Consider the following 14,196-nt stretch of genomic DNA (forward strand, 5'->3'; position numbering starts at 1 on the left):
GACTCAGTCAGATTAGCTCGCTTTGTAAATTAACTGGCAATTCTTCTCTACAGAGGAATATCCAACCACATCTGATTAGCTGACCAAAAGGCTTTCCTGAGTCATCTGGGAAATCTGCCATTCTCAAAGACTAAGAGACAATTATTCTTCTTTTATCAAAGTGTAGAAGAAAGGTATATTAAGTCTGGAAAGCATGTTACATTGTAAGTAGAAGTAGAAAGCCTAAGGACATCTTTCTCAGATGATTGCTGCCAAATCTTTCCGTTGCCAAAGGGCAATGAATAAGATGATAGATTATAGGTAGAAAAGGAGAACTGAAGTGTGTTACCAATGATGACTTGGGTGTTAGGAGTGGTGGAAAAGATATAAAAGACATGCATAACAGGAAAATATGTTTCAAGAACATAATGGGACAAATGGACAGCCTGAATGCCACATGAGAGTTCACAAAATGTATAAATTTTTTAAAAAGAGAGGAAGACTTTCCACTTCCCTCCCCCACCACCAATAAAATAAGTAGATGCCTCTTTATGGAGAATTTATGGAAAGTTGTGGACAAGAATTACATAGGGGAAAAAAGGTTTGGCAGATGGGGTTTTAATCTGCACCCATAGATACAGTTTCCAGAGGAGATCACAACTCTTTCAGAGTACAGACTAATAGGGTAAGATTGAAGGTAGAAATATTTGACTCTGCCATCTCTCTCTCTCCAAGCTAAGGGTAGATTGTTACTTGAGTATCTTCATGAACTTTTTTACTCATTGTCTCATCAATTCTAACATTTTATAATTAAGCATTACATTTCAGGCTCAGGATCATATATTGCTTTGAGCCTGAATCATTAGTTATATTCCTGAGATAATCTTGGAGTCATTATACTTCCACAAGACAGAGATGGGCATTCCTCTTAAAGGCAGAAACTCCATCTGCTGTAAAAGTTAGTCAGATCATCTTCAGGCAAAGTTCGGAAGCCAAATACTAATTAAGAATCACAATCCATGATCATGGGGACAGGAATCCAGGAGGCCCAGGGTGAAATAAGCAGGCCATAAAGAGGCTTGATGGTTGATCAAAAGGCATCAAAGTCCAACAAAACATGTCAGAGTGGGTTTCCATTGGACAGAGAAACCACCAGCCCCAAGAGGGTCCCCGAGTCACAGAATTTCAGTGGAAGGTACCTCAAAGGTCATCTGGTTCAACCGTACCTGAAAAAAATCCCCTCTATGAAGTCCCCAATGTAGAATTACCCAGCCTTTGTTTAAAGACTTCAAAGGAAGGGAAACCCACTATTTGCCAAAGGAGCTCATTCCACTTTTGTCAAGACCAAATCTGTGGCTTCATTGATGTGGGGAACTCTCAAGGATGAAACCCCCTTTACCAATGGAGATCAGTACCTACTTTTCAACTTGTAGTTTGGAGATACCAAGAAGTGAAGTGATTTGCCCAGGGTCATCTACTAATATCAGACATGGGACATGAGAGTCTTCCATCAGAGTCTTCCTGACTCTGAGGCAGGCTCCTGATCCCAAAATGATGGTGTTGCTCCTTGGATAGCTCCACCTGAGGAGAGCTTTAATCATTAGGAAGTTTGCCCTTTTGTTGTTGAGGTGATGGTAGTAGTGGTTGTTCAATTGTTTGTCATATCACACTCTTCATGACCCCGTTTAGGGTTTTCTTGCTAAGATACTGGAGTGGTTTGCCATTTCCTTCTCTAGCTCCTTTTACAGGTGAGGAAACTGAGGCAAACAGGGTTAAGTGACTTATGGTCACAGGTAGGAAGTGTCTGAGGCCAGATTTGACTGTAGGCCCGGCACTCTATTCACTGCATCACCTACCTGCCCAAGTTTGCCCTTACTCAATCTAAATTCATCACTTCACAACTTTTATCCAATTGCTCCTAATTCTACATTCTGGGACCACACAGGAGTCTAACCCTTCTTCCTCACTACAGTCCTTCAAATACTTGACAACAGCTTTCCTGTCACCCATCTCCCAGACTTTCCTTCTCCAGACTAAATATACCTATTTCCTTCAAAGGATCTTTTATGACATGAACTCAAAATCCTGTGAGAAATGCCTGTGATTTAAGGAGTTAGTGCCCAAGCAAATGGTCTCCTGACTCAGCCTAAGCTTTGTCAGTTAACACTAATCTCACCTCTCAACCAACCTAGGGCCCTGCTGAGCCCTGATTCATCAGCATTTCCGTAGTTTCTCATCCAAAAGTGTCTAATCACTTAAAAATTATCTGCCTATGTACAGCAGAACCAACTGCTTAGAGCAAAGGCAAAAGTCAACACTAACTTAAAAAGAAGAGTAAAGGTGAGAATGCAGTACATTAAATTACAGCAGTTGCAACACAACCTTTTTGAGTAAACTGCTAACCATCAAAAATGGGAAATGTACTAAAGTAAAGACTCTGTTGCCCTCCATGGAAAAAATTAACCAATGGAAAAGTCTGATGAAGAAGTGACCCTTTCTAAGGCCAGCCCCTCTATAAGTACCACTGATTCCAATCTTTTCTATCTTCTCCAACAGATAGCCCCATTATCATCCCCTTTCGCTCTCTAATCTTCAATTTCTTCATATCTACTGCCTAAAAAAATGTGTCCAAGTCTTCTCCACCTTTAAAAAACCCTCACTACATCCTATCATCCCTGCCAGCCATCATCCTAATATCTCTTCTCTCCTTTTCAGAGCCTCCATGTCCTCTCTTCTCCCTGTTTTCTGAACCCTATGCAATCCAGATTCCAACCTCCTCATTCAACCTAAGCTCATTTCCCCCAAATTTTCAATTATGTCTAAATTGCCATTTCTCAGTCTTCACCCTTCTTGACCTCTCTGCAGTCTTTGACACTATTGACCAACTTCTACTGAACCTTCCCTCCCATGGATTTCTGAGATACTTTTGTCTTTATTCTCTTACCTCCTTCTCAATCTCCCTTGTAGGATCTTCATTAATGTCATTCTTACTAATTGAATATTCCCCAAGGTTCCATCCCAGGCCCTCTTCTCTTTTCTCTCTATCCTCCCTTACTTGGTGATCTCATCAGCTCCCATGAGTTCAATTATTATCTCTTTGTAGATGATTCCCAGATCTATATATCCAGCTCTTATCTCCCTCCTGAGCTCCAGTCTAGCATTGCCAAATGCCCATTAGACATTTTAAACTGAATGTCCCATAAGCTTCCAAAAATCAACATGTCCAAAAAAGAAGTAATCTTTTCTTCCAAAGTAATTGCTCTTGGGGGCAGCTAGGTGGCACAGTGGATAGAGCACCGGCCCTGGAGTCAGGAGGACTTGAGTTCAAATCTGGCCTCGGACACTTGACACTTACTAGCTGTGTGACCCTGGGCAAGTCACTTAACCCCATTGCCTAGCAAAAGAAAACAAAAACAAAAGTAATCGCTCTTGAGAACTTCCCTATTATTGTAGAGAACACCACCCCCCCCCAGTCTATCATATTTGCAATCTGAGTCATCCTCAACTCTCAATGTCATTCACCCCACATTTACAATCAGTTGCTGAATTTTGTCATTTTTACTTTCCCAACATCTTTTGGATATGTCCTCTTCTCTCTTCATGCACAACCTCTATGCTAGTTCTGGCCCGCTTCATTTCTTGTCTGGATTATTACAATAGCCTCCTAATTAGTCTTCTTGCCTGAAGTTTTTCCCCATCCTCCACATAGTTGTCAAAGTGATTTTTGAAAACCTAAATCTGACCACATCATTCCCACTACTCAATTAACTCCTATAGTTATTACCTCTAAGATCAAATATAAACTCCTTTGTTTGACATATAAAACTCTTCACAACCTGGTGCCTTCCTATCTTTCCAGTATTCTTACAGTCTATTTCCCTCCATACTCTGTACAATCCAGTGACAGTGACATACTTGCTATTCCTCACACACAGGACACTCCATCTCCCACATCCATGACCGTGTAGTACTTGTTCCTATGCTTGAAATGTTCTCCCTCCTCACCTCTGCCTCTTAGAATCCCTGGTTTACTTCAAAGCTCAGCTTAAACACCACATTTATCAGGAGTCCATTCCTAGTACCCTAAGCTGCTAGTGTTTTCCTCTCTAAGATTGTCTTCCATCTATTCTGTATGTATCTTACACACACACACACACACACACACACACACACACACACACCATGATTTGCATGACTACGCATGTAAAATCTAATTCAAATTACTTGCCTTCTCAAGGAGGGAGTGGGGACAGAGGAAGGGAGAGAATTTGAAATTCAATTTTTTAAATGAATGTTAAAATTTTTTGTTTGCAAGTAATTGTGAAAAAATAAAATAAAAATTAAATGTAAAAAAGGGAAAGGATTCATAATGTACAGGAGTGAAAATTCCCAATAATCAACAAGCCTGTGGCCTTTGTCATTTCTTGATCGCAAATATTTTTGATATAATTTTTACCATTTTCCGACCTTACTGGTATCAGTAAATAAAGCTTCTCTTGACTTCATTTAGAGGATCCTGTTCAATTTTGTATTTCTTCATCCTACCCTATGTACCCTAACGAAGATGCTGCAGGTATCTTCATGGTGGTCTGTTTATCATCATTGGAGATGAACAAATGTTCCATGAAATGATACTTCCTAATGCTCTTAAGCCTATAATACATAAGTCACCTCTGACAACTCCTTTATTTACCTATGAACCGTTCTTCCATTTACCTACAACTTATTTTTATCCTCTGGTTTTATTCATGGGAAAAATTCTAGTATGGATATGATTCAGTTATTCTGATAGGATATCAGATTATTAAACTTTGTATCCTACTTTAGAAGTACCAATAATTAAATGAATGTTCATAAACCATCCAAGAATTGGGTGATTCTTAGCACCTACTGCTCCCTTTGCCTCCTTTCCACTACCATCATTGCAATAACAGAAGAGAGAGGTACATGATTGAGTACCAGTTAATGCTTTTGTCTCTTTCATAAACCAGCATGGCAAAAAGATTTCATTACATGACAGTTAACCTTCTGGTGATAAGCCTGTCTATACTTAAGAAGTCTTTTCCTTGGACAGAAGATACAGGTTGTTTTCTAGGCCTATGCTTGAAGCCTTGCCTGCTTATATGAACCTACTGGTATAATCTTTGTTGACTCAGGGCTAACTCCACACTATGGTAAGAAAGCAGAATAGGGCTTTTGAGGAAATCTGGAAACAATAAATAAGTCTTATTTGGTGTTTTTGGTGAACTGCATTCCCTTGTACCAATTAATTTTAATGCAGCTAAAACTGATGCAAAATCTGTCATTAATGAAAATATCCAATATAGCTCTTAGGAATATCCTAGTTAAAACAGACACAGTCTGCATTATTTTCTAAGTGGGAAGTCAAAAATATGATCTGTTTATTTCCACAGAGATTTAAATTACAACAATCTAGATGAGTTCCCCACTGCAATCAGGACACTCTCAAGTCTCAAAGAATTGTAAGTATTTGGCACAAACTTTATCAGGGGAATTTATTACAAAATGTTAACGACTTTCACTTAATGATATTGTAACTATTCCTAGAAAATTCAGTAACTTCATAAATATGGAAAAAACAGAGACATTTCAAATTATGTATATTTTTTTTCCTTCTATAAGTGGACAACAGAAAATAGCATCTGTTGATTGTTACGTGTCTTTCCCTGGAATATAATCTTTGTTTTCTTTTCTCAAGTTCTACTATCTTACTCCATTCACTTGACAGATTTCTGTTGCGACAGTGGTGAATACAATGATAGTGAACATTGAAGGCAACTCTGAAACTTGCAGAACAATCTTGTGGCTAAATTGATGCTGAACTAAGTTGCATATCTAAATGCTATCTTTCAATCAGAAAAGACCATATCTTACCAAAAACAAAACCAACTAGTAACTTTCCTTTTACATCTATTCTATAATTAATTCTTCTCTATAGTTAAAAATAAGAATACTCAATATTAAGAATGTTCTTATACAGTAAGATAGATACACATAGAGCTGTATTTTTCTGACCCTGCGAGAAATTAGATATTATATAGGGAAGGGAGAGGGCAGAGAGTAAACAATAGTAAGAAAAACCCTAGAGGATCAGCATCAGTAAATTCCATATGTGGCTTTCTTAAATGCTTAACTTAAATCTGGGAAGTCACTGTCATATGTGGGTTGGGAAACTGAGATTTTCCACATAAATGATTTAGCCAGAGATTTTCAAAGGACCAAAGATGCTTTTTACTCTGTCCCCCTGCCTTTGAGCTTAATTTGTCCCAGACAAATGAGAAGTGATGTTATTACAAATCTCTGGGGGTGATGGAATCTTCTTTCCTTCTGAAGTTTATTCCTTAGTGTCAGGAAATTCCCTCCTGAGAGCTACCCTACATCCATACTGTAACTTCAGTTTCTTCTTTCTCCAGCTTCCAATGAGATCAGGAAGAAATGATCCCCATCTGATGGATGGGGGTAAAAAATTGAGTTGTATTCTCAAAGACTTTTCTTGCTTATTGTCTTATTTGTAAATCAAAGGCGTTTGCTTTCTTCCTCCTTTCTGGATTATGTTTTTACATAAAATGCAGGAGTTTACTTCACATTCTCAGTCTGCCTTCCTAGTAGATGGCGACAAGCAGTTAGGCTCTCTTTGACTCTTTGTTGCTGTTGTCTGTCCTTTGCTTTGAAGAGGACCATTGACGTCACAGGGTGATGTGCATGAATTGAATTTAAATGAGGCAGAGCTGCACATGGTCATCAGCCTCACTTTCTCCTCCAAAGTCATCTTAATACAGTATCGAGACAAGGTCAAGAAGACTGGCAATGGCTCGGGATGCAGTGGGTGACTTTGCTCTCATTCCCTATACTTGTTCAGGTGCCAAGTCTTATCTTTTCTGTCTCCATAAGGTCTCTCTCCCCTTCTCCACCCACATCACAACCAGGTTTTCATCGCCTCTCACCTGTGCTATTACAGTAGCCTTCTCGTTGGTCTTTCTGCTTTCACAGCTTCTCCTCACCAATCCAATCTTCAGGCTATGACCAAAGTGATATTCCTCGACTATGGTCCTAACCGTGTCAGTCCCATGTTCAAGAGGCTTCAGAGGGATTAAAGACAAACTCTTCTATTTGACTTTTAAAGTCCTTTACAATCTTGCTCCAACCTATCTCCTCCCCCCAATGCACTCTCCATTCCAGCCAAACCAATGTATGTGCTGCTTTCATCGCCTATCATCTTCCCTGGGGCAGGCTGCCCCCGAGCACAAAATGCTCTCCCTTCTCACCTCCATTTCTGGGAATCTTACTTCCCTTGACGGTTCAGCTCAAATACCACCACTTTATTTGAGTCCTTTCCTGTCTCCCTCCCACCCCACCAGTTTTCAGTGTTTCTACCAAAAAAATTACCATGTATTTACATGATATATTTTCTATTTATGTATCTATGTTTATATTTCAGGGAAAGACACATAACAATCAGTAGAAGTTATTTTCTATTGACCGTTGATAGAAGAAAATTTATATATGAATATATATATGTGTATATATTAAAATTTTGAAGTGCCTCTATTTTTCCTTGTTTGTGAAGTTGTTGAATATTTTAGGAGTGGCTATAATATTGTTTTCCCCATCTTAGATGTGACTCTTTGAGGGCAGGGATTCTCATCTTCTCATACCCCAGTAGATACCTAATAGCAACTTGTTGAACTAATGGCTTTATGGGGCCAACCATGAATTAAACCTATATCTAGTAATAATAACAAACATTTCCATAATGTTTTAAAGTTTGCAAAGTGATTTAGATGTATTCTCTCATTTGATCCTGACAGTAACCCTACAAAACAAATGTTAATTGTCCCCATTTTTAACTGAGACTAAGGAAAGTTAAGTGAACCCAGGGTCACACGGCTAGTAAATATCTGAGGCAGGATTCGAACTCAGATCTTCCTAGAGCCAAGTCTAGAACCAAATAAATATTTCTACAGAGAACCTATGCTATCTTCTCCCTCACCTTTGTTCACTTCTGTTTTCGTCTTTCTCATGACACATTCTTTACTACTATATTAAGAGTGTTTCTGACCAAAACAATTCTAAACACTAGGGTAGTATATGAGTGAAAGAGAAAGGAAAAAGAAGTAAAGGGGGAAAAGGAAAATTAATTCAGGCCATTTACATTCCTAAGAAATGTAGGATGAATATTAAATAGAAACCAGGAATCCATTCCTCTAATTCCCTCTATCAGCCTTATTCAATTTATCAGTTCAAGTCAACAAATGTTAAATGCTTAGGGTTTAAGAGATATCATATAAAGCCCTGAGAGTACAAAAACAAAGATAAAGAGGTTACATAGGTCTCACAACATGTATACAGACAAGCTAATGTATAAGGATACCTTAATATGTATAACATGTATAAGGACAAGTTAATTTCAGAAGAGCATGTGCTGATGATTGGAAGTTAGGGAGGGGTCCTCAAGAAAGGCTTGATGTATTAGGTACCACTTGAACTGTTCTCTAAAGGAAGCTAAGGATTTTAATCTAAAATCAGGAAGACCTGAGTTCAATCCTCCCTCAGACATTTACTATCTATGTGACCCTGGACAAGTCACTTACCCAGTTGCTTCATCTGTAAAAGGTGGATAATAATAGCACCTATATCCCAGAGCTGTTGGGAAGATCAAATTTATATACATATATAATTTATATATACACATATACATATATGTATATATCACTTAGCACAGGGCTTGGCAAATAATAAGCACTACGTAAATATTAGCTATTATTATTGTCATTAATTATTATGTGGAAATCCATTCCAGACTTGAGATATTCAAAGAACCAGAGATATAATATGGATTTTCAAATACAGTTAACAGTAGTTAGCAGGCCTGATTGTCTGGAATGAAGTTTTCTCTGTAACATCCTCTCAAAGTACTATTTATCTGTGCATATTTCTGGAACTCGTGTTTTGGATTTGCATTGGAAACAGCTTTCCAACAACATAAAAAGGAAAAAACCCTTCTAACTATAAGTTCCATGAAGGCAGGGAGAATGGCTATCTAAAATTGGCATCTCTCTTGGGGTTAAATATAGTGCTTGGACCCCTGTAATGAATGTTGAATTGAGTTAAACTGAAATTAATTGAGTGAGCAAACTGTATCTTAAAATAGAATCATTTACTTATGAATCATGATCATTAGAAATGCTTGTTATGGGGCAGCTAGGTGGTGCAGTGGTTAGAGCACTGACCTTGGAGTCAGGAGGACCTGAGTTCAAATCTGACCTCAGACACAACACTTACTAGCTGTGTGACTCTGGGCAAGTCACTTAACCCCAATTGCCTTGCCCTTCCCCCCCCCCAAAAAAAGCTTGTTATCTCTACATATTAAAAGAAAAAAAAGTATTAGATCATTTTCATCATAGCACTAATACTGTACATACTACAATTTTTTTTTCTTTCTAGGGGATTTCATAGCAACAATATCAAGTCAATACCAGAGAAAGCATTTGTAGGCAACCCTTCCCTTATAACAATGTAAGTGACCACATATAGGGTTGTTGTTTTTTTTTTTGTTAAGATTTAATACACATTCTAGGTTTGTCCATGCTGTTTATTCCTGGTAGTATACCTAAATGGAAGAAGGTATGTATGTATAGAAGTGGAATTGAAATTGATTAATGTCAAGTTTGGATTACAGCAAGAAAGTGACGTTGTTAAGTCAGTGAGTCAATAAGCATTCATTAAACACCAACTACATGCCAGACACTAAGTGCTAAGTTCTGGGGATACAAAGAGAGATAAAAGACAGGCCCTGCCCTCAAGGAGCTTACAATCTCATAAACAAGAGAGGGTCTAGAGAATGCAACCAGAATGAAAAAGAGCCTGAGTCAGTAGCTCATGTATTTTAAAAAAAAATTTCAATCGTGGAAAATTCCAATACAACTAAATATTTTAGTTAATACCTAAGACTTTATTGTAATTTGACCTATTGGTACATTTGTTTATATGTGTGTTAAGACCTTCATGTGAGAATCAATCAAAGGAACTGGGAGAAAAGACTCAGTGGGGACAAGATCACAATTTTTCAAGGATACGAAGTATTCAATTTGTTCCGTTTGGCCCCAGAGGGCAGAATCATGAATGACCCAGTGGAAGGTCTGAAGAGGCCAATTCAGGATTGACATCAAGATTGAACTTTGCGAAAGTGGAGTGGGCTGCCGAGAGAGGTGGTGGCGTATTTCCTTCTTAGAGGTCTTCAAGGAAAAGCTGGACAGGCACTGAAGTATAATGTAGTGGGAATCTCTTTCGTGGATGGGTTGGATGAGTTGACCTCTGAAGTCCCTTCTATTTGCATATTCTGTGATCCTGTGATTGATAAATGCAAAGGTATAGGTAGCTCACTCTGAAGCAAGAGACCATTGACCTGTTGTCAACCAGAATAGTGACCGTGATAGTCAAGCCACCCACATCTTTTAAATACGCCACAGCCGTTGGTTTTCTGCCCAGGCCTGCCTGGCTATATTTATATATGCTGGCACCCATCTCCTGAAAGGATTTAATTAATTTAATTAAATAATTTTAAATTAAATAATTTAATAAAAGGATTAAATTAATACAATATCTGTACTTATAAAAAGGATAACATGCTCTGTCAAAAATGGTGCCATAAAGGATACAGTATAAGTCTAGCACAAGCAGAATAAAGATAGTAAATAGATGCGAGTAATGGAAAAATGTCCCCCACTAAAATTTCAGCCAGTGACACAGACTGGGTGCCACAACATAGGGTGTAGGCTGTATTGTGGTATCAAGGAAGGCATTAGGAAAACAAAGTCAGAGTTGTGGAAAATGAGTGACTTACCTTCGAGCAGTTAGATGATATAGTGGATTCAGCGTCAGACCTGGAGTCAGGAAGGCTCATCTTCCTGAGTTCCAATATGACCTCAAACACTTCCTAGCTGTGTGACCCTGGGCAAGTCACTTTAACCTTCTTTGCCTCAATTTCCTCATCTGTAAAATGAGCTGGAGAAAGAAATGGCAAACCACTCCAGTATCTTTGCCAAGAAAACCCCAAATGAGGTCACAAGAGTTAGACACAACTGAAAAATGACTGAACAACAACTGTGTTTACCTACCATTAGAGGTTTAGATCCTTTTCATTCTCCTAAAACTTGCCAACATCCATAATTACATGAGGTTTTAGCCAGTTAAACAAGAACTCTGTCTACCTAGTCCATTGTGCCGGTTAATGTCGTCTTATTTGTCTTATTTCATAATTCGGGAAACTATACATTCATAGTGTCTGTCTCTATTGACTGTCTACTACCAAGGTAATGATTTCTTTATGGAACAACAACAAAAAAATGTTAAGAACGATTAGTCCTCATTAACAGACAGACATTAGCACATTCAATGGGAGATAAATTGGCATTCTTCCACATGTTTTTCTTCAAGGGCTGCATTGTTGATTTTTAATTTCTCTTGACATGCTAATATCTCCTAATGAGGACTTAGAACTCCTACGATTTACAGAGCTGGTGAGGCAAGCCAATATCTCCACCTGGGTTAGATTATTAACTAGACAGATTACATCTCATTCTAACAAATACTATCACAACGACCTCTATATAACAAAACAATAAATTCCAGTCAGTAGCTCATGTATTTTTAAAAAACATTTCAATCGTGGAAAATTCCAATACAACTAAATATTTTAGTTAATACCTAAGACTTTATTGTAATTTGACCTATTGGTACATTTGTTTTTATGTGTGATAAGACCTTCATCCTTCAACATTTAACAAACACTCCAAGATCTAGAATTTCCTATCACCTAGTAGACATTTGGCCCATGTTGAAAACAGAGGATGATATTTTTTTTAAATGTAAAGAACAATAATGAGTCCTTTTATTTCATTATATCATAGGTTTAGAAGTGGAAGCAATCTTAGAAGTCATCTGGCCCAGCTGCCTCATTTTACAGACAAGGAAACTGAATCCCAGAGAGAAGGGATTTGTTCAAGATCATAGAGTTAAGAGGCAGCTAGGTAGCACAGTGGATAGAGCACTGGCCCTGAAGTCAGGAGGACCTGAGTTCAAATCTGGCATCAGACCAAACACTTGACACGTGCTAGCTGTGTGACCTTGGGCAAGTCACTTAACCCCAATTGCCTCACAAAAAAAAAAATCATAAAGTTAGCACAACTAGCTAAATCAGAATTCAAACCTAGGTCCTTTGATGGTACTTTCCATTATCCTACATGTCCTCTCAATTCTTAGTAATCCTTTATCAAATCTTAATATCATGGAATCATAGATTCTACCCAGAAGGAACCTTAGGGCTTTTCTAATCCTGTTTTCACATGAAGAAACTGAGACACATAGAGGTTAAGTGACTTGCCCACAGTCACAAGGCTAGTGTCTAAGGCAGGATTTGAACCCAGGTCTTCTCAGCTCAAAGTCCAATTCCCCAATCACTATGTTATGCCTTGAGAGATCTGTAATTATACATAGCACAAAATTTTTCACCCAAATCTCTAAATGTAAATTTAAACTATTGAAATTCACCTATCACTTTGTAAATAGAATTGTTTTATGCTACTTTTTTTTTTTTTAGCCAGACTTGTGATTTCATCAGAGGGGTAAAGTCCCTCCACAATACCAATGAGCAATTCATTGGCAACTTACGGACTTGATTCATAACGTGTGTCAGAGGCAGGATTTGAGCCCAGGTCTTCTCAACTTCATGTCTGGCTTTTTATCCACTCCAATACAATGCCTGTCTTTGTGTGATACATTACAATCAAAATTACATTATGAATATAATGTGTTTGTTGGTATTTCAAGCTATCATTTGTTTGCTATAGAAGCTTTATACTAACACAACATATTTTTATTTTTTTGGCAGACACTTCTATGATAATCCAATCCAACTTGTTGGGAAATCTGTTTTTCAACATTTACCTGAACTGAGAACACTGTGAGTTCTTACTTCTGCCAAAGACCATTTTTCTGATGAAAAATTATGCCTGTCCAGCCTCTTTCCCTTAATAACCATAAAGTGTGTCCTTCCCTTTAGGACTTTGAATGGTGCATCGCAAATTACTGAATTTCCTGATCTGACAGGAACAACGAGTCTGGAAAGCCTGTAAGTCCACGAGTTCCGTTGTTTCATATTGTCCAGAATCAATGTACTTCTTTGATTCTGGCTAGCTCTAACCTCCATGACTCAAGTATTCCACTATGTAATCCCTGAATAAAAGAATGTGTCTATTTTGTGTTTCAACAGGACTCTGACAGGAGCACAGATCACCTCTCTTCCCCACAACGTCTGTGATCAGTTACCTAATCTTCGAGTGCTGTACGTTTCAGTAAGGTTGATAATATCATGTAAATAGAAAACTTCCACTTGGATGTTGTATGGGGCTCTTTTTTTTTTTCCAGTAGTTCTTTCACATAGAAAATTCTATTCTCACAAGTCTCAAAGCCTTCTTTTCTCTACTACTCCTTTTTGGGCCAGTGAGCACTGAAGGGCTTCCCTGCTCCCAATCCCACAATGGGGTATTTGCATATGGTGGTGTGCATACCTTTTGTTTCTGGGTCACACAAAATGACCATTAATGTCTCAGTTGGCAAGAGTTTCCTTTCAGTGACAAAAGATATAAAGCAAAATAAACAAAAAAAAATTAACCTTAACCCTTAAGATTTAGTAGAGCAGAACAAAAATCTATGATGAATCATCAGTGCAAGATAGATGTCAAAATAAAAATGAAGAAATGAACTCTGCATCATTTTGTACAAGTCTTCCCAAGCCAGGCCTTTCATTATTTTTTACAACAGAATAGTATTCCATTAAATTCATGTACCATAATTTGGTCAGCCATTCCCAAATAGATGGGCTACCCTAAGTTTCTAGTTCTCAGTTTCTACAAAAATTTTGAATTGCCATAAATATTCATATACATATGGATCCTCACCCTTTTTCCTTGATTTATTTGGAGTATAAGCCCATTATCTTGTCAAAGGTTATACACAGTTTAATAACTTTTGAGGCATAGTTCCAGATTGCTTTCCAGAATGACTAAACCAATTCACAACTCCACCAACAGTGTACTAATGAACCTGCTTTCCCCTAGCCTCTCTAATACTGTCTTTTATTTTCTTGCTCTTTTTATAAGGATTTTGTTTCTCTTTTTCTTTCCATGGAAAAGGGTA

General features: G+C 37.9%; 1 protein-coding gene across 2 annotated transcripts in view; it reads left to right on the forward strand.

Annotated features, from left to right (window-relative positions):
• The window catches only part of LGR5 (leucine rich repeat containing G protein-coupled receptor 5), a 196,142-nt gene that overhangs the window by 153,962 nt on the left and 27,984 nt on the right, over nucleotides 1-14,196 (forward strand). The window contains exons 7-11 of one of the 2 annotated variants that reach the window (XM_027873041.1): nucleotides 5,394-5,462; nucleotides 9,445-9,516; nucleotides 12,890-12,961; nucleotides 13,061-13,129; nucleotides 13,271-13,342. In XM_027873041.1, the coding sequence (XP_027728842.1) occupies nucleotides 5,394-5,462; nucleotides 9,445-9,516; nucleotides 12,890-12,961; nucleotides 13,061-13,129; nucleotides 13,271-13,342 (354 nt within the window). The remainder of the gene's footprint in view (nucleotides 1-5,393; nucleotides 5,463-9,444; nucleotides 9,517-12,889; nucleotides 12,962-13,060; nucleotides 13,130-13,270; nucleotides 13,343-14,196) is intronic. The other variant, XM_027873050.1, reaches the window with a different exon arrangement.

Source organism: Vombatus ursinus, unplaced genomic scaffold, assembly GCF_900497805.2.
Source record: "Vombatus ursinus unplaced genomic scaffold, bare-nosed wombat genome assembly UNPS02003292.1, whole genome shotgun sequence".
NCBI lineage: Eukaryota > Metazoa > Chordata > Mammalia > Diprotodontia > Vombatidae > Vombatus > Vombatus ursinus.